The sequence below is a fragment of the Thunnus maccoyii genome, chromosome 12, assembly GCF_910596095.1.
Source record: "Thunnus maccoyii chromosome 12, fThuMac1.1, whole genome shotgun sequence".
Lineage (NCBI taxonomy): Eukaryota > Metazoa > Chordata > Actinopteri > Scombriformes > Scombridae > Thunnus > Thunnus maccoyii.
Window position 1 is genome coordinate 31,066,390 of NC_056544.1, and position 20,226 is coordinate 31,086,615.

General features: G+C 39.6%; 1 protein-coding gene across 2 annotated transcripts; it reads left to right on the plus strand.

Moving 5' to 3' along the window:
• Positions 1-978: 978 nt before the first annotated feature.
• On the plus strand, positions 979-4,776 carry LOC121908574 (transcriptional regulator Myc-like). Of its 2 annotated transcripts, none has more exons than XM_042428703.1 (3): positions 979-1,356; positions 2,714-3,362; positions 3,602-4,776. In XM_042428703.1, exons 2-3 carry the CDS (start codon positions 2,723-2,725, stop codon positions 4,177-4,179), a joined length of 1,218 nt encoding a protein of 405 aa, XP_042284637.1. In that variant the 5' UTR covers positions 979-1,356; positions 2,714-2,722; the 3' UTR covers positions 4,180-4,776. The 2 variants fall into 2 exon arrangements, with proteins under 2 accessions (XP_042284637.1, XP_042284636.1); XM_042428702.1 differs by having other exon boundaries at positions 981-1,356; positions 3,599-4,776.
• Positions 4,777-20,226: the final 15,450 nt, after the last annotated feature.

The window sequence follows — 20,226 nt, forward strand, 5'->3', positions numbered from 1 at the left end:
GAGAGGAAAAATAAGAATTAGGATAGAAAAATAAATGTAAAGGATGAAAAACCAAGAAAATAATTATAAATATATGTTTACAAAAAAGAAAAAAAGTCAAATGTATAAATGCGAATATGCAAACAAGGTCGAGGACAAACAGGTCAGAGTTCACCATCCTGATGGCTTCACTATTGGTCATTCATTAATGTCATTGTTTTAATGTATTTGTGTCATAGTTTATTTATTTTAGGTAATATCTGAGCATATCTCTTCATTTTTTCTTTCCTTTTAGACTTTTTTTTAAACATAAATATATATAAATTGTAAGAATGCAAAACATATGCAGTGTAAACAACTTGATCTTTAATTTGTGCATTCGTGCAATATATATTCTTTTAAATCAACTCACTTCAACTACAGCTTTAAAATGACCAAAATGAGCCTGATAAAGACTTTAAAAAGTAAAAAACAAGATGAATAGATTCATCAATTAGCTTTATTTTCAGGTCTTCTGCATTGATATGGGTTTCTGTTATTTTGTCCACCTCTTACAGACAGACACACACACAGACACACACATAGCAGGGTGGTGGACAGAATAAGGGGAACTAGAAAAAAAAATAGATTTTCACTTACATTTTCATTTATAGCAGCTTTATTTTTTGGTCCAAAGTTTGCAGAGATTTTATTTTAGTTTAGTTTTTATTCATTTATTGTCTTTTTTCTGATTTTATTTTAGTTTGTTTTGTTATTTTCTTGTATCTCGTTTATTTATGTTGTTTGTTTTTATTTATTTATTTTCCATGATTTAATCTCTTGAATGAGACCTGATTTACCGGAACTCGCTGCCTCTGCATCATTTACAGTCATCTGACCTCACTGCGCTGGATAGTTTGATTACTCATCCGCGGAGTAACATAGTTCCTATATCCAGGGCGTCTTATACCTCCGTTTGAACGCGTCATCATTTATAAACTTAACACTTTCTAACAAAACAGGTGCCGGAGTCATTTTTTAAGTTGCCTCAAACACGCTCGTGCGTCGTTTTTGTTAACTACGTAGCTTACAATTGGCGCGAAAAAATTGCTGTGTGTGCGGATGAAGACGAAATGAGGCACGAGCTGGAGTATTAAATGTCTGTGAGGCAGCTGGCTGCGGTGAATCACGCTTAGACTACGCCACGGAGCGTCACGGACTGATTGACTGACCGACGTTATTGATTATTGATTGAAAGAGGAGGTATTCTTCACAGACGTGCTCCGTTGGATAAAAACCGCTTTCTGAAGATTTAATTTATATCCACTGACACACTTTGGATTTTTGCTAATTTATTTTCACATCGGTTCTGTCAAGTTTACTCTGGGAGTCATAACGGTGAGTTTAAATAGCAGTTAACGGTTGTCATAATCAATACTTTGTTTTCTTCTGTTAGGCCAAAACTTATCGTTAAATCCATCTAGAAAATATACCGGATTTACCCCTAAATTTAGTCTTTACCATAGCTACAAACTGAACTAACGGTGGTGAGATGAAGAGGGGAGCGGTCGGGGAGTTTATTAACCTTTCACATGCTTTCACTGTTTTGTTTTGTTTGTTTGTTTTTTCACAAGAACCTCCTGGTGTGTTTCTATATGCCGAATTGTAGAGTTTCCTCTTCTGATAATGAATATTTGTATTTAAGTTCTATTTCATGCTGTCAGCCTTCAATGATAAACTAAAGAAACTTAAACTTAACTTTCTTGAATGAAGTTTTGTGTGACTGCTGTACTGCTGTATTTACGTTGGAGTAATATTAATGTGGTGTTAATCTCCCCTGTTATTCATGTGTCTTTGTGCATGTTTGATCTTCTATCTGATCTGACTGTTTTAATTATACCTGGAAGTTTTTCTAAATGTTAGTTATGAAAGTCTCCATCATATTGAACACCAAGCAGCGACAGAGACGCTCATTAACATATTTCACATTTTCTTTTTTTTTAATTAGTGACGTTTTTGTACTTTTTAACACGCCGAATTGAAGAATGTTCTCTACTGATAAAGAGTTTTGGTATTTCATTCCTATTTTGTGGTGTTAACCTTTAACCATGAACGAAATAATACTAAACTAATAGCATCTTGAATGAAGTTTTGTGTTACTGCTCTACTGCCGAGAAGTTTTACTGTCAGAACTTTAAAGCTTATTAAGTTCATGTCCACTTCTTCTTCCATGGTGCTCAGATGTGAATTTAACATACTCTATGTTTGTGTCACTGGGTGGGTACCTTCTAATACTCATACAGGAACTTGGACTGTGACAGCTGTGTGGTATCCCCCCTGTATGCAAATTCTCAGTCCAGTATTTGTTGAATTTCAAAATTCTCAGTCTCTGTTATAATGATTTATGTTTTCAGCGTTGAAATGAATCTTGACTAAAGGGTTTAAAACCACAGAATATCATAGTTTTTAGAGGTTAATTGTGAAATAGCTGAGACATTTAGGTTCATTCCTAGTGACTGCCAGGGGTGGATTTAGTGATATGGGGGCCCCAGACAAACAGTTGCTTTATTTTCACCCTTTCTCTAACTGGGAATGTTGGTTTTGCCAGTGGTAGGAGATGTATTCAAAACTTTATACTTAAATTTACACTTCAAAGTGGAGCTTGTTGAACATTTTTCAAATAAAATTAGAGTATCAACTAAAGATGGGGTCTGGTAAAACTTGCAGTCTAACCTAATGTTTTGTTCCTCCACAGGCAGCCATAATGCCGCCGGTCTTACCCATGTCCACCATGAACTATGATTACGACTATGACACGGTCCAGCCCTGCTTTTTCCTGCACGGCGAGGAGGAGGACTTCTACCCTCCTCCACGCAGCCAGCTCCTGCCAGGCCCCAGCGAGGACATCTGGAAGAAGTTCGAGCTGCTGCCGACGCCTCCTCTGTCACCCAGCCGCAGACCGTCTCGGTCTGACGTCCCACTGTCCGCCGCCGAACACCTGGAGGCGGTGTCCGACCTGCTGGGCGAGGAATGCAACCCCTCTGCGGCCTTCCTGCAGTCCTTCATCATCCAAGACTGCATGTGGAGCAGCAGCTTCGCCGCCGCCACCAAGCTGGAGAAGGCGGTGTCTGAGAGGCTGGCGTCGCTGCGAGCCCGCCGGGAGTCCTCCAACAACAACAACAACAACGACACAGACAGCACAGGTGATCAGCAGGTGGGCGTCCCCCAGGGGAACACAGAGTACCTGCAGGACTTCCACGCAGCGGTGACTGACTGCATCGACCCCTCCGTGGTGTTCCCGTACTCTGCGCTGAGCGAGAAGAGCCGCGATGCAGCAGCAGCGGAGGTGGGATCAGAAGTGTGTCTCGACTCACCGCCACTCAGCAGCAGCGACAGTGAATCAGGTGGGTTATAAGACGTCAGTTGTATCACTCAGCACTTAAAGGGTTAGTCAAGACTTATTTTAGTAGATATAAAGTGTTAATTAGTGAGCTTTCGAGGATCTGGATGGTCAATATCGACAGATTCAGGCCCGCTGACTCCGCGTGTTTGTATTCTTCATACTAAAGTGAATAAGCTCATTTCCCAAAATGTTGAAGCAATCCATTAAACCAGAATGTTCTCCTTTTTTTTCCCCCAGAAGAAGAAGAAGAGCAGGGTGAGGAGGAGGAGGAGGAAGAGGAGGAGGAGGAGGAGGAGGATGAAGAGATCGACGTGGTGACAGTGGACAGGAGAAAGTTGTCGCGGCGGTGTGACGTGCGCAGCAGACCGGACGCCTCCCCGCTGGTCCTGAAGCGCTCTCACATCAACATGCACCAACACAACTACGCCGCCCAGCAGCCCTCAGCGACCCACGAACAGCCTGCTGGGAAACGGGTAAAGTCGGAGGGCGCCTGCGCGGCGCTGAGGCAGAGCAGCAGCCGCAAGTGCTGGAGCCCGGCGTCAGACGGCGACGACAGCGACGACAAACGCAGGACTCACAACGTGCTGGAGAGGCAGCGCAGGAACGAGCTCAGGATGAGCTTCCTGTCGCTGAGGGACCAGATCCCGGCGGTGGCTAACAACGAGAAGGCGGCTAAGGTGGTGATCCTGAAAAAGGCCACAGAGTTCATCGTGGAGATCCAAGAGGACGAGAAGAGGCTGCGAGCGATGAAGGACGAGCTGAGGAAGAGGAGCAGAGAGCTGAAACACAGACTGGAGCAGCTGAGGACTTTACATTAACCATTGATTAGTTTTTTAGATATTAATATTGTCAAGTTTTCATGTCTGAAACAGAATTCAGAACATCGAGGCTGCAACAAACATCTCTTATGAATAATTATGAATTATTTGGTTTATTAAGTATCAGAAATAATAACTAATATAACCTTAAATGCAGCACAGTCCGCTTTGTTTAACGCTGCCTGTTCAAAACAGAGACTTGAAGAACTACAAGGACCATAATTCACTGAGCTGGCGGCTGGTCTGTAATCAGTGAAAGTTTCTGTTTGTTTGTTTGTATTTATTTTATTTTAATTGACAACTTCTGCACATTTATAGTTGTCTTTTTAATTTAAGATAGTTGTGTTGTTTTTTTTTAATGTTTTACTGATTAGGAAAAAATACTTCTGACTGTCAGAGCTTTAACGCCCAGCTGATGATGAAGATTAATAACTTAATATTATTTTTCTCTTTATTTAATCAGTAATTACTATCTCAAGCATGGATTTGTTATTCTATTATTTTATTTCATTTTTCAAATACTTTTTATATTTTTATATTTTGCTCCTGCATCAGACGCTTTGCAGACTCTTCGAATTAAAAATGGTGTCAATGTTTCAAGGTGTATGAACTTTTTTCCTCTCCAAACAAAAGATAAACCCTTAACCTGCAACTTTTAACAAAATGCGAGGTGATATCTTATATTAAAACAACCTTCTAACGACTCCAAAGACCCCCACAAAAGGTCAGAGGTCACAGAGGATATTTGGCGCCTCAGATAATCTGGATTTGAGTGGACTGTAGAAAGACGGCTGCATATAGTGAAACAAAAAGAAGCCCGTAGTGTAGTGACAGTTCACCCTCCTAGAATACATTCATATATTTCACACGTTGAACAAAAGTCACTGAGCTGAGTTTCTAAACTGGTTCTGGACTCTCCGATTACTCAACACTGTAGTTTTGTGATCCCTGAACCTGGCAAACAAACTCAGAACAGACTCACAGTAACAAGGTGAAAGTTCATCTTTAGTCAGTCAAACACACATATTCAGCTTTATTTAACATCACATTAAGAAAGTCAGAGGTCATGGACATATAGTGGGCTGATAAAAAACTATTAAGACCAGTGGTTCCAGAAAATCTAGATTCTCTTACATTAAAACTCTTTTATCTTGTTTTCTCTGTGAAAAACTGTTTAGTTTTTACCTCTTCAGGTCTTAAAAGTTATTGAAAACATGCCTGAGAGGGAAAAATCTCTCATCATCACTTTACAAACTTTTCTGCATCTCTAGTAGAAAGAAAAGTTCTGACTTTACTGTGAGAAAAGAATCACTGAGAAGGTCTGAACTGGACCGAATCATCACCAAATAAAGACAAACTCCTGATGAGTCACAGTGACATTCTGCTGAGTCATGCAGAGACCATGCAGATCCTCCACCAGGGTCCCAGGAGGAGTGAGGAGCAAAGAGTGAGGGGTTTCCTGTTTACGCTGTCACCACATTTCACAAAAAAATTCACAGTTAATGTTTAACGTTAATGTTCGGGTCATGTTTTTAATTTTTTCTGCCGTTTTTTTCTGCCATTGAGTAAAATCTTATTTTCTAAACAAAAAACAGTGAAAATCTGTTTCGGTGACTCACAGATTGTAGACTGTAAAGTTAGTGGCTGAAAAAAACAGAACAGGAAAAGAGAAACAAATGGACTCAGAGCATCAAGCATTCGTCTCTCAGAGTTGATTTGGACAGTAATGGACTCAAAAAGGTGTCCGGTGGACTCTCAGGTGTCCACATAGAGACAATAATGGACTCCCCACTCCCCATGGGTCCCCACATGGAGACATAATCAAAAACCAGGTGTGCACCAAGGAGACAATAATGGACTCTTGGATGTCATAATGGGCTCCAAGGTGTCCAGTGGACTATCAGAAGTCCAGTGTGAGACAATAATCACTTGTAAAATAATCCCACAGTGCAACAGCAGTGAAGGAGCATCACTTTCTTCTTGTTGACTTTATTCTGAGGAGTCTGTGGAAGCTGTTAAACAAACGCTGTAAAACCTCCGTAAAGGGGAAAAGAAACACATTCACACCGACGAGGGCTGAAGGAGGAGCTGAGCTCACCTGCTGCTCACAAATCAGGAGGCCGACGGCTGCACTTTCACTGTACTAAACACAAACACAGCTGGACGTCTTGCTGAAAAGCTGATTGACTTGTTCAGCTCATCCTCCGTTCTAGTTAACGCTGACTGCGGTGGTGAAATATTTCCGACCGAGCAGCTTTATTCGAGAATGTTTTGACACCAAATAATATTTTAAATTTTGCTGAGTTACAGCTGGCAGCGGCCTGGAGGCTGTGAATTTTATCTGACAGACAGAAAGCACAAATCACAGGGATAATAAATCTGTCAGCTCAGTGTTTGTTCATGCTCTCTGGCAGGAAACAGACTGTCTGAGGTGATCTGACCCTTCAGGGGGAGAAACAATACTTCAGCGATGGGAATAAAGAAATCAGGGTGATAGAGGAAGAGAAATCATCCCATTCGCTAGAAATAACTCTCAATGCTGGATTTACCCATTTCAGGTAAATCCGGCCTTCGCTCAGTCGATTTCTATTTATACAGCAGGGAGTGGAAGCCTTTCTGCTGAGTCAGTGTAAGTGTGTGTGTGTGTGTGTGTGGCTCTCAGAGAAACTATGTACTGTATATTTAGGTATGTGTGTGTGCATGTGTGTGTGTGTGAGGTGGAATAAAAAGGGCCAACAGCTGATCTGCAGCAGGTGGCATCATGTAGAGGAGGAGGGGGCTGGATCTCCAAACTCGGGGAATACTTGAGGAGCTTTTAAATGACCGTTAAGAAAAGCCGGAGGTCACTGAGGAAATCCAGAAGCTTCCTCCTTTCAGGTATACAAACAAAACAAATAGCCACAATTAGCTGGAGGACAAGGAATATCCAGGGGGAGATCCACATGGAGACTTATGGGGAATTTCCATAGTTAATGGCTGGTTAAAATGTCACGATTTTGCATAACGGTGGTTTGATCCTGATTTTCAGGAAAACTGAGTGCAGATTGTCTGGAAAAGATTCAAATAATGTAGATTATCAGTGACACAAGAGTTTTTACACATCCAGGTGTGTAACATAGTGTAGAGAAAAACAGTTGCTATTAAAACAGTGCACATCAGTCAATCAATCAATTACTTTATTTGCCCCCAAATGGCAAGTGGAAAGAGGGGAAATGCAGGATAAAATGAAAACACATCATATAAATACAAAATAGGCACCAAAAGAAAAGAAAAGTACACAAATTAAAACATTTGAAGCAATTAGAAAGTGCTCCAACATTTCCATCTATCATTAATTTTACACAAAATATCAGAAGCGTTTAAATTTCTTTTCCTCTTCTCAGACTTATAAGCAAATAAAGAAGATAAATAATAAGATATGATAAAGATTAAAGTAGATAAACAGGAGTTTGCTAGTAATAGCAAATGTTTTGAGGGTCGTGCACTTTTTAGCTGTTATTAATTATATGATAGCGGATAGAGGACACTAGTAGTCCCTTTATACTTTGCATTAACATGTGTCTCGTATCCAGATTGTATCAAGATATGATTTAACCTGATTACATTTACACCTGATATTAATATGTGTCTCCAGTGTCCACATTGAGATCCAATTAAGATCCGGTCGCTCCGTCCAGCTCAAACAACAGAAGGTCACATCCTCCTCATTTAACCACAATGTGTTGTGTTTGAAATGCTAGTCTTGTTAGTTTGCAACCGATGGATGTATATTAAGAGCTGCAGGGATCCGCCGTTCTGCCTTGTAGCCAATTTTTCCCAATGGTCACTCGTGAAAAAACCTCACTGTGGCCCAAAAAGCAATCGCCATTGTAAAAGAGACGGCTAGCGGGGGAAACACTACTGTGCATATTCAGTGGCCGCACAACACAGAAGCAAACCTGGAAGCTAGAAACCTTTTTTGGTGTATGCACCAAGTGAGCAGTTCTTAAAGGACTGAATGGGGGCCATTTTTGGTCTGAAATCCAGCTCTTATAATACATCCACAACCTAGCTACTTCTGAGAGAACTCCCCACTTCCAGCATTCGAGCTAAGCTAGCTTAACATGTACAGAGATTAAACTGCTGCAGAGGAAAGTAAAAAATCATATTTGAGAGAATATTTTCTGTATTTTTCCTTTCTTTAACAGTATTCAGTATACTGTGCACTGTGTGTGGGAGCCTCTGCAGAAGATTTTTCTCAGAGTTTTTTCCAGGAAAGCAAAACAGCAGCCTGCCCTGAAGCTGTGTAACTGTTAAACACATTAGCATGCAAATCAGTCTGGATGCTATTTTCACAGAAAACGTGGCAGCTTAATGCCGGGTCAGAGCCGGTTTAACAGCCTGCGGCAGGGCAGAATTAACCAGCGGTTCTTTATCAACATTTCTTCACAGGAACATTTACACAAAGAGACCATGAGAGGAATACGTCCTACTGCTGTATTCACTGTGAGCTGAGAGATTTCACTTCACCAGTGATGGAAGAAGTATTCAGATCCTTCAAAACTGCCAATACAGCAATGTAAAATGACTCTATTACAAGTAAAAGTCCTGCATGAAACATCCTACTTAAGTAAAAGTACATAAGTATTATGAGCTTGATGTAGTTAAAGTATTGCAGTAAAAGTACATAAGTATTATGAGCTTGATGTAGTTAAAGTATTGCAGTAAAAGTACATAAGTATTATGAGCTTGATGTAGTTAAAGTATTACAGTAAAAGTACATAAGTATTATGAGCTTGATGTAGTTAAAGTATTGCAGTAAAAGTACATAAGTATTATGAGCTTGATGTAGTTAAAGTATTGCAGTAAAAGTACATAAGTATTATGAGCTTGATGTAGTTAAAGTATTGCAGTAAAAGTAGTGGTTTGGTCCCTCTGACTGATATATTATTATATATGACATCATTAGATTATTAATAGTGAAGCATCAGTGTTAGAGCAGCATGTTACTGTTGTAGCTGCTGGAGGTGGAGCTAGTTTACACTACTTTATATACAGTTAGCTAGTTTAGTCCAGTGGTTCCCAACCTAGGGGTCGGGCCCCTCCAAAGGGTCAGCAGATAAATCTGAGGGGTGGTGAGATGATTAATGGGAGAGGAAAGAAGAAAAAACAAAGTTCTGATACACAAATTTGTTTTCAGTTTTTGGACTTTTTCTCTAATCTTTGATTTTTGCTGAAATATTGGATCATTTGAACATTTATTGAAATGAAAGCATGTGAGAAGTTTAGAGGGAAAAATCACTATTTGGTGGAGCTGTTAACAACTCATAGACATGTGAAATGTGACCCCGACTACACACTGCTTTTTGTAAGACGTCCAAAGACAAAAAGGCTGGAAACCACTGGTTTCATCTTTAACAATGTGTTGTATTTTAAAAGCTTGTTATATTATCCATTGTGTCAAATCTTCATCTGAAAAGTAACTAAAGCTGTCAAATAAATGTAGTGGAGTAGAAAGTACAATATTTCCCTCTGGGAGGGGGGCTTAAAGAGACAGGAGCTAAAACAGCCTGTTTCAGACAGAAGCTGAACTTAGGACAGTATGAGATATATAAGGAGTTTTTAACTATAAGTCATACAAAGAATAGAACATAGACCTGGCAATGTGCAAAATATGTCCCCTTTAACCTGTGAATATTGTGAGATTTAGTTTTTAATGGCTGCGTCTATGAATACAGGTAAAGTCCAACTTTGTCAAAATGTTCATAATAATAACAAGAAGGGACATCACTGTACTCCCCCCACCCATCCTGCTGAGCTCTCATGGGACACCATGATGGCATCCCCCCATCATAACCCTCCAGCTTCCACCCCCTCACAGTGTGTTTGTTGCAGGGTTTTCCCAAGCGACTGCTCGATCACAGCTGACTTCCTCCTACGCGCTGAGCGGAAAGTGAAACCTGTCTGTTTGCAGACCACCGACAGAAAAACCTGCCGACCACAGTACAGCACGGAGCTCAGTTTCCAAACACGTAACAGTTATTTACAGAATAGTTTTTCTGTTGCTGTGGTTGATGGTGGCAGGCTGAGAGAGGATGAGGCCACTGTACATATTGAGGCCTTTTTTAAAGTACAAAGTGATTGAATTGATCTACTTACAAGTATTATGATATATCTTATTCCTCTGTTGTTGTCAAAAAACACGTCAATTAAAAACACGTCAGTGAGTCACACTGCTGCACTGGGCGACATGTTCCATCATCACACTAGCCTAGTTAGACTCAGTCCCACGCATACTCACTAGAGCACCAATTGTGGATTCATCCACCACTGAAAATAGTCCCTGTGCTAATATGCAACATGTGGTCATGTTACATATTAGCATGAAAACTGAAAATATAACGGATTTGAACCCTGAGGAACCCCATAACTAATTATTGACACTGTCAGTGTGTTTCTGTGTGTGTGTGTGTAGATGTCCAGTTCTGTCAGCCTCTAGTGGTCACCACTATAAATGCTGTAAATGCTCACTAGAGCACCATATGTGGATTCATCCACCACTGAAAATCCTCCCCAACAAATGCACTATTTCTTCCTGTTTGTTTGCTAAAAACTACAGTGAGCAGATGCTTTACTGAGCATCTTTTAAACATGAAAGTATATATTTGTGAGGAGTTTTTAAAGATTTAAGCTGCTTGAGCTGCAGAGTCACTGTTAATTCTCTGTAGGTGCATCACTATGCGTCACAACCAACACATTACACGCTGACTACCTTTACATACTGTTTTTGCCCTTATTCCAAAAAAGGCAATAATCCTACTAAGCTGTTTGCATGGCTAATGAAAATGTATATTCCACTAATATTCCTTATTACATTCAGAGGGTTTGTGCACCAGTGGGAACAGGAATCACAAGATCTCAAGAAACCAGCTTGGTGAAAGACATTAGTGAGCTGCTGCTTGATATTTATGAGTGATATTGATATGACTGATATAATAAATTTATAGTTACAGGCACATCTACTACCTAGGTTGGCTCATCACATTTACTACACTGCTGAGTGTTTTTGAGTCGTCACCGTCAGTCAGGATAATAACCAAACCCCTCTGTCCCTGTCGTGGAGAAGGTCCACTCTGCTTTTCCAGCCCGCCTTGAACAGCTCTCCACTCTCCTGTCATTCTTCTCCTCTGTCTGCCTTCCTGCTCCAGTATATGTCATTTTGCCTGTAGAGGTATAAACAGGCAAGAGGGCCGTGTGTCGCAAACTGTGGTAAAAACCCCAATAGAGATGCATATTCCAAATGGGCTGTATGCATGTCCAAAGAATGCTCATCAAACCAGAATAATATCAACATATCCCATCTCTTAATCAGAAAGTGCTACATTCGGAATAAGTCCTAATTCTGCTGTTTACATGACCCGTATCAAATTCCGAATATTGTCATATTCGGAATATTAGTGTGCATGTAAACGTACCTACTGACAGCTCAGACAGTGGAGGGATAGAAATATATTGATTATAGAGACTTTAAGTTGCTGTAAATAAAACAAAACACTTCCTGCAAATGTTTCACTGTAAAGGAATCGCTGATGAGAACTGTTCTCTATCGAGCTTCTTCTACCTGGAATATCTTCCACACAGACAGAAGTAGATTTTATCTCAAAAAGTCAAAAAAACACAAATTGATGACACTTAACATAGATGTTAGTTTTAGTTTAGTTTAGCAGATTTGGAACGATATAGATTTTTACTTTCTTTTTGATGACAGTTTAGTTTTTACTATCAGTTTGTCTACCTTTTCAAATTTTGAGTTATTTAGCTTATTTTGCTTTTTCTTGTTTTGCTGATCACTATTATTTTATTTCATTTTTTTATGTAAAGTTAGTTTTATTGTTGTTGTTTTTGTTTACATCCCTGGAAGACTACAGTGACCACTTTGCGGAAGCTAATGAGGATCCTGAACCACTAGAAGGCTTTTCAATGTGAACAAGATTGAGGAAATGTTGAATTTCCAATAACAGATCAGAAAACAGGAAGGCTTCTCACTAAAATACCATCAAATAAAATAGAAGGGGAATTAAAAATAAAGGCATGTGTCAAATAATGTCCTGATAATCTCGTCAGTTAAGCTAAAAACAAAGGCTGCACCAACGTTTTGAGAATTTACAATGTAGCCTGTTCAGTGAAAAATTGCAACACAAGATGCAGAGAAAAAACAGACATAAAGACAATAAAATATAAAAATAAATAGGTGCAAAATGCATCCAAAACAAGAGAACAGTCATCACAAAAGAAGAAGAAGTTTTGCAGGGGAATTTCCCTTTAAGGCATGAATCAAAAAGATAAAAAATCTGTGGCCAACAAAAGAAACGTGTCATTAAATTTGGAAAATGTAAATGTGTCAGAAATGTATGAGTAGAGTGTGAGTCATTGGTGTCTCCCCTTCAGTTCCCTCTGCTCTTCACCCTCCATCACACCGTTCAGCCTGCGAGAGCAGCAAGTTTCAGCGAAATGACTTCTGCAAAAACATAATTCAGTCGAGTCTTTGATACCCAGCTGCTGCTAGTTTGTTTAATGCCTGTTAAAAAGCAACAATGTTTTATATTACTTCATTTTTACAGCACAGGAAACAAACTGGTTTTCAAGGTTGTCTTGCTCTGGATATTAACAATACATTACAATGAAAGGCTTTATTGTTTGTGTTTACATGCACGCTTCTATGTTGGTTACGCTTATGCTTGACTGAGGTGGAAACGCTGTGTGGATAAAAAGCGAATGACATAGACTTAGTGAAATGATGACGTACATGAAGCATATGACTTAAACGTCATTGAAGAGCTGAAAACATCAGATCTGGGTGGAGCGATGAGGAGACTGTAACGATCTTCAGATGAAGACATGAAACAAACAGAAATGTCATATTTCCATCAGGTTTCCCACATGGTTTTCTGTTGTTTTTAGCTTTGACTGCCGCTCTTTGAAAGTCTGTGTAAAGGAAAACTAAAGAGTTTTTTTAAAAAGACATTACACATTTTAAAAATAATTGCCGAACATGAATTGTGGAGTTAGAGCGTTAAACTGTTTTTCACCATTGTGCTCAGGATATTTTGGGTGAGCCTGAAATGGTGGATCCATGACACGGAGGGGTGACTAGCATGACCCCCATGTCAAATCAGATCAAATTTTCTGTAGCCCATGTTCTGGGAAATTGGTTAAAATTTGCATTTGGATGGAAACTTGGCTACAGAAACTAAATTTACTCATTTCATTTGTGTTGTTTTTTTTGTCTGTTCTGTTTTCTCAAGTTGCCTCATGTTACAGCATAAAAAGGGAAAAGGTGGAAGACAAGCACATCCAGTTTTTTTTTTCAGGTGCAGCACACAAGACAAACATTAATGATCACAGTGATATTCATTATACAAATGAAATTCCTGACAAATCAAAACTTTCTACTCTATTGTTGACAAGCACGCACTGTTTAAGTTATTAAGACTAAGGATAGATCTAGTCCATGGTTCTCAGCAGATTTATCTGCCTTGTTTTCAGAGACAAATGTAGCTTCGTCCATTGCAAGACGATCAAATGACGCATCCCATCGGTCTGCTTTCACAAGAATCAGAAACAAGTGTACCACTTCTGTGAGAAATGCAAAAGCTCAATATTATCTAGACTTGATTACTAATTCATATTCTAATCCTGGTGAATTATGAGGGCAGTAAATTCAAACAAAACAAAAAACTGCGGTTTCCTTATCCCCACATGCCAGTGTCGATGATGTTACAATTTTTGATAAGGAAGAGATCTGTCCGGCCTTTAACAAATACTTTGTCAACATCGGTCATCTGTCTGACGGTGCACACTTAGGATCTCTTGTGGAAAATGATTGTCCACTTGATATGATTCATAGTATTTACAGTATCGGCTTTAATATAAATACTGTAAAATGTAATTGGTTTTTACAGCTATTTATCCAGCAGATCACAGCATATGAAAATGGGAGATATTAAGCCTGAATTTTTGCCGATTGTAAAAGGTGTTCAACAAGGATCAGTTTTAGGCCCTGTGCTATTTCAATTTACATCAATAATATTGCCTCTTCCCTTGATGGTTGTCATGTTCATTTGTACGCAGATGATACTATATTGTTCTGTACTCCTGACTCTGTAAAATTAGCCACTGAGAAGCTGCAGCTCTCCTTTAATGTCCTTCAACATGCACTTAATAAGCTCAGACTAGTCCTTAATGCAAACAAAACAAAATTGAAGGTGTTCTCTAGAGACAGAAATAATGCCCATGATGACTTGCATATATCCACTATAAATAACATTGATAGAGTGACAGAATATAAATACCTTTGCATTTGGTTAGACAAGAAATCTACATTTAAATATCATGTGCACAACCTTGTTAATAAACTGCAAGAAAAAGTGGGCGTCTTTTGCGGACACAGAGACGTCTCTCCAATGTGTAGTAGGGAGAGGGTTATTGAAGCCAGTTCTGGATTATGGAGATGTAATCGACAGCCATGCCTCTGCCTCCGCACTTAAGCCCCTAAACTCTGTATACCACTCAGCCCTCAGATTCATTACAGGTGATAGTTATCATACTCATCATTGTATCCTGTATAACAAGGTTGACTGGTCTTCTCGGTATGAAAGACGCAACATGCAATCTGTTTATCTATTTATCTGTTTATCTAGGCTCTTCTTGGGAAACTACCATCCTGCATTACATCGTTACTGACCTGGAACCTTGGTCTTTATCATGCATGTTCTAATGATTGGCTTATGCTCCAGGTTCTATGTGTCTATTCTGAAATGGGAAAGTTTGCCTTTAGTTCTTGTGCCCCACGCACCTATAATAAACTTCAACACTTGTATCTACTGGGCAATTTAAAACCATGATCCCGAGTCACTGTGTTTCAACTTTTAATTGATTTAATAGCCTGTCTTTTACCAACTATTTATGCATTGCATGTGTGTGTATGTTTTACTATCTTATTGTTTTACTGTCTTAATGTTACTTATTGTGTTATTTTTAACTCAATGTCATTGTAAATGAGAGGAACTTAGTGACTCTCGAGATTAAATAAAGGCTATGAAATGATAAACAATCAAAGAACGTCACTAAAGATCCAAGCGATCAACTCTCATGGCTCACATGATAAATATGATAAATTTTCATCATTAAAATGTTCAAACCAGTCAAAAGGGAAGACTTTTCACTCAGAATGACCCACATTATTCTGATTTTAAAAGAGTTCACATGAAACATGATGTAGTGGAATAAAAGGCTCCAGTTAAACGCAGCTACTGTTACATTTTACTTTCTGCTCTACTGAAGATGGTTTTTCCGCTCATGACAGCAGAAAGGTGAAGAGAAAGCAAATAAAAGCCAGTTGTTTTTTTTTTTTTTTTTTTTATGAAAGCACATCAAACTGCAGCTCACACTTATCAGGAAGACAGCAACCTAAAAATATTGCAGTGTTTCCTGAGCTTCAAACGCACCACCTCGTGGTTTTCTCAGAACTACAGCCGGCCTGTATGAGAAGCTTCATCTGCTGTGGTTTCTGATATCGACTCTGTTTATTCACAGCTCAGGTGAGACAGCTGAGAGAAGTCTGTTTCCTGCAGCCGTTTGTCTTCAAAGTAACAAAGATTAGACTTCAGATACTTTAATTTTGTATTGTACTGTTACTGCTGGATGATGACAATAAACTCTAAATATAGTTTCAGATTTAGGACACATCTGTAATCGTCAAACTCTCCCTGTTCCTGTCAGTACAAAGAACATTGCCATACACGTGTTTGGTGAAGGTGAGTCTTAGATCAGTCTCACAAGCAGAGTCTTCATATTCTCTGACTCAAAGATGGTGACCATAAAATAATCAAAAGAGCTCCAAACTAAACGAGATCATCCTTTGTAACGCTTATATGTCATTGTCTACCTCAATGACATATAAGCGTTTTCTGATTTACATTTACATCTTGTCATTTTGTAGACACTTTTATCCAAAGCAACTTACAAGCAAGACAAGACAATCATTAGAGGACAAAGAGCTGTGGTACAAATTCTCAAGTGGCTAACGAGTGTGATGAGAAAGAGCGTTAAAGTGAGAAACGACTGGAAGTGGACAAGTGCATAAGAAACAACAAGAAAGTGCTAAAAGATTAAAGGGGCTCAAGTGTTGAGGTGTTAATGGAAGAGCTGAGTTTTCCGGCAGGCTGATCTGATTCCCTTGTCGGCAGAACATCATCTGTCTTCCAGTTAACAAGCAGTGTTGCCAAATGGGACTGACGAAAAGTATTCCAATCAAAGCCTTGATGTCTTGAAGTCTCTGGAACTCTTCTGGAGGGATGACCGCCATTCTTCCAAAAGATATTCCCTCATTCCCCCATTTCCTTTTTGTCTCTTTACCCTACCCTGTATATAAAGATGGACGTAGCGAGGTGTGACATCACCCGTTGGTTTCATTGGAGCCGGTTTGAAGCCCAGAGTCGCAGCTTATGGTCAGTGCCATCTTTTCCGTTTGGAGCCAGGACCCTTCAAATAAGGAGTACGGGGTGTTGCCTTTCATGCTCTGGAAACACGCCCTGCTACCTCAGACCCAAGCTAACACTAGTTTACTGGAAACATTGAGTGCTGCAGACTTGGGCTAAAGTTAGCTACTTTGCTAAATTGTGTTAAGAGGGCAGGTATCACATGGATGTATTATAAGAACTGGATATGGTGTTGGTTCATTCCTATGAAAGTTGCTCAGTGGCACATGAAGCCAAAAATTGTCTTCCTGCTGTTGCTCACACTTCCTGATTGTTGGGCCCATAGAGCACGCTCAGTAGAGACTTCCACTGACTGAGCCAGCTGACTTCCGGGATTGGCTCTCTGCTCACTTGAATGGGGATAAAAATAATTTAATTGTGTGTCTCCTCTAGACTTTCAAAATGTTATCAGACTGAATGGATCAAATCCTGCCAATAAAACAATTCATTTCAACGGGACTGTGATGCCCAAAAATATTTATTCACTGTTTTACAACTGTTCCTTTTCGAATGATTGTGTGTAGGGGGGAAAGATGCTTTTTGGGCCTGAGTGCATCATGTGATGGACATGGAAATTGCCATCATATGGTTTGGCCACTATGTCAAATTGGCTTTACAGGTGGAGTGAAGTATTGCAACAATAGTCCGACTCAGTTTGAGTCCCGGCGTCGGGGAGAGCAGCAGGTGAGCCAACTGTCAATCACAGCTGTCAATCAACACTCACACGGCAGACATCAGAGCTACTATTAGTCTTCAAATCTTATTAATGCAGCAATCATTTCCAAAATGACCACAAGCACACTTAATGAATTTAGAGATTGAGACCAGAATGACTCATTGAAAACAATGATTGATTTAGTATTTCTAGAGAGAATGGGAGTCAGCTGGAGCATCTAGCAGCCGTCTGGCACTTTGAGGGGCTTAAGCCTCAAGATGTTGCTCTTAACTTACAGTTGCTAATGCCCACTATAGTAATTATATTTGCTGTTGTCACAAACAATCACTAAACCAGCTGATTTTTGCTTTGTTGGTCTAGAAGTTAGTTTATAAACATGATTTAAAACACAACTTTTCATCCAACTATCTAATGTATAATATAGTTTTTATTAATAATATACTTCTGAATCATCAGGGTAGTGAAGTAAGGACGTATTGAGGCTAACACACCGCTGGTTTGGGATTTGATGACAATAAGAATAAATGGAAATAATATATAGACCAACAACAAACATCAGATTGGATGCAGGACAAGAACTCCGATCTGTGGATGTTTGTTCATCCAAACATCAACCGTCTGACTTCTGAGCAGTATGAAAATGTCACACTTGGATCAGAATAACAAACATATAAATGTAATTAGTAGAGTATATTGTTTATTGAGTATTGGGTTGATGGAAGTCTGCAGTAAATGTTCTTCTGACAGAAACGAGGCTACAGAGCTGCAGAAGGTGAAAAGAAAACAGTTGCTTTAGTCTGCGTGTAATCTAATCAGACAGCTGCTCCGGTTAACCAACAAAAACTAAAGTAAAATTCCCCACCTGACAGCTCAAACTGTTATATGATAAAGCAGAAAACTGCCCGCTGATAAGGCTTTCTATGTGGAGGAGCAGGGCTTTCTTTGTTGGCGGCGTTATCAGTTAAACAGAGGAGCGGCTTCCTGCTTCCCTCTGGCATTGATCCCTCCGACCACGAGGAAGGAAGCTCCTTAAATGGGCAGCAGGTGTTTGTGTGCGATTTCACTCTATGACGGAATCGATCTCTTCTTCCTCTCCACTAAAAATATACCAAAAGTATGTGGAAATCTTTGTGTTTTTTCATGGCTCGGTCTGGGACTCAACCCAAATTCTTAATGCTACAGCATACAAAGATATTTTAGACACATCTTTGTGTCAGCAGTTTGTGTTTGTCTCCTTTCTGTTTCAGCATGCCATCACCTCTGTGCACAAAGCAGCTTCATACAGAAATGGTTTTCCCAGTTTGTTGTAGAGGACTCCATCAACTCCATCCAACACCTTTAGGATGAACTGTGCGTCCGACATCAGTGTTAAACATCCCCGATCAAATCCCTGCAGCCAGGTTCCAACATCTGCTGGAAATAAAGACTGAAACCAGAAGAGTGGAGGCTGTTATAACTTGTGTAACAACAAGAAAAGGTATATTAAAATTCTTACATTCTCACAGATTTTTTTTTTTATTAGTCAGTTTTTTATATACTTTTATTGGAAGAGTGCGAAAGATACATTTCCAGTCGCTTTTTCTGCATAGTTTTGCATTCTCACAATATTCTCTATATATTTGCCTTTAAACCTGCATTAAATGATTTTTTTTTGTCAACTTGTTTTCATCAGAAACAAGTAGTGACCAACACTGACACATCATCAGCTTTTAAGTTGATATGTTGAACTTGTTAGCAAACAGTTGCTTATTTCCACATCCAGCAGTTACGGAGCAACATTATCATTCATTTGGAGTCGTGTTTCTGTCCACCTGGTGAATGTAAGTCCAATATTGACTCTCTTTTAGCTCTGTTTTTACTCTCTACCAACTCCTGAGGGAAATATCTGGCTCTTTAGCTGCTAAATGCTCCACTATGTTCACCAGCTAGTCTACAGCTAACTGTGTCTGTTTGGTGCTGAGCAGGTAGTGGTACAGTGGCTTTTTACAGCTTTTTCTCTGAAAACGACGCTATGAGAGCGCTGAGAGTGAACCAGAACAGTAAAGTTGCAGCCGGACAGATAAACAACACATTACACACTGACACATCATGGTTATTATAAAAATATTGATTATAGCAGCTTTAAAGACATGAAGGAAGGAAAGAAATAATATCACATACAAATTGCTTACAGTAGATAATTTGAAAAAGGAAAATGTGGTTTGATGTGAAAATGCAAACCTCTCCTCACTGTGATGATAAAATTGTAAGGTTGAATGTATTAATATTAACAGTTGTGCGCAGCTGTGTAAAGCAGATGACAGGAAGTAGGTGGAGGGAGTGAGACAGCAGTGAGAGTGGATCCACCTGTTATTATCTGTCTGTCTGATAATAAAAACCACACACAGGTTTATTTTTAACTGCCACAGGTGAAGGAAGTCAGTCTGATGTGATAATAACATTTGACCTGATTGGAGTCAGTAAAGTGAAATATCTCGCAGGTTTGACTTTCATCTCAACAGCGGCGGAAAGTTACTCTCATCCAACTGTTCTTACTGTTTGTCCCTGCAGGCTACCGTACGCTGATCACAGAAAGGAAAAGGACTGTTTTTATGTTGATAGTTATCAGTACACAGTAAATGTGTCAAACGTTGGGCGAGCATTTTACCTATAGAAACCACAGTGGGTGTCAGGCTGTGCTGTCATAAATCTAGCGGGCCTCATGTCAGGCGACATCATTCTCTAACCCAGATCTACACCTTTGAGCTGTCTTTCAGTCCTCCTCTCACCCAAGCAAAGAGCAGAAACTCAGCTGCTTAACTCGGCTTTATATCTACAGTGTATCTGCTCAGGCTGAACAACAGTAGCCGACCC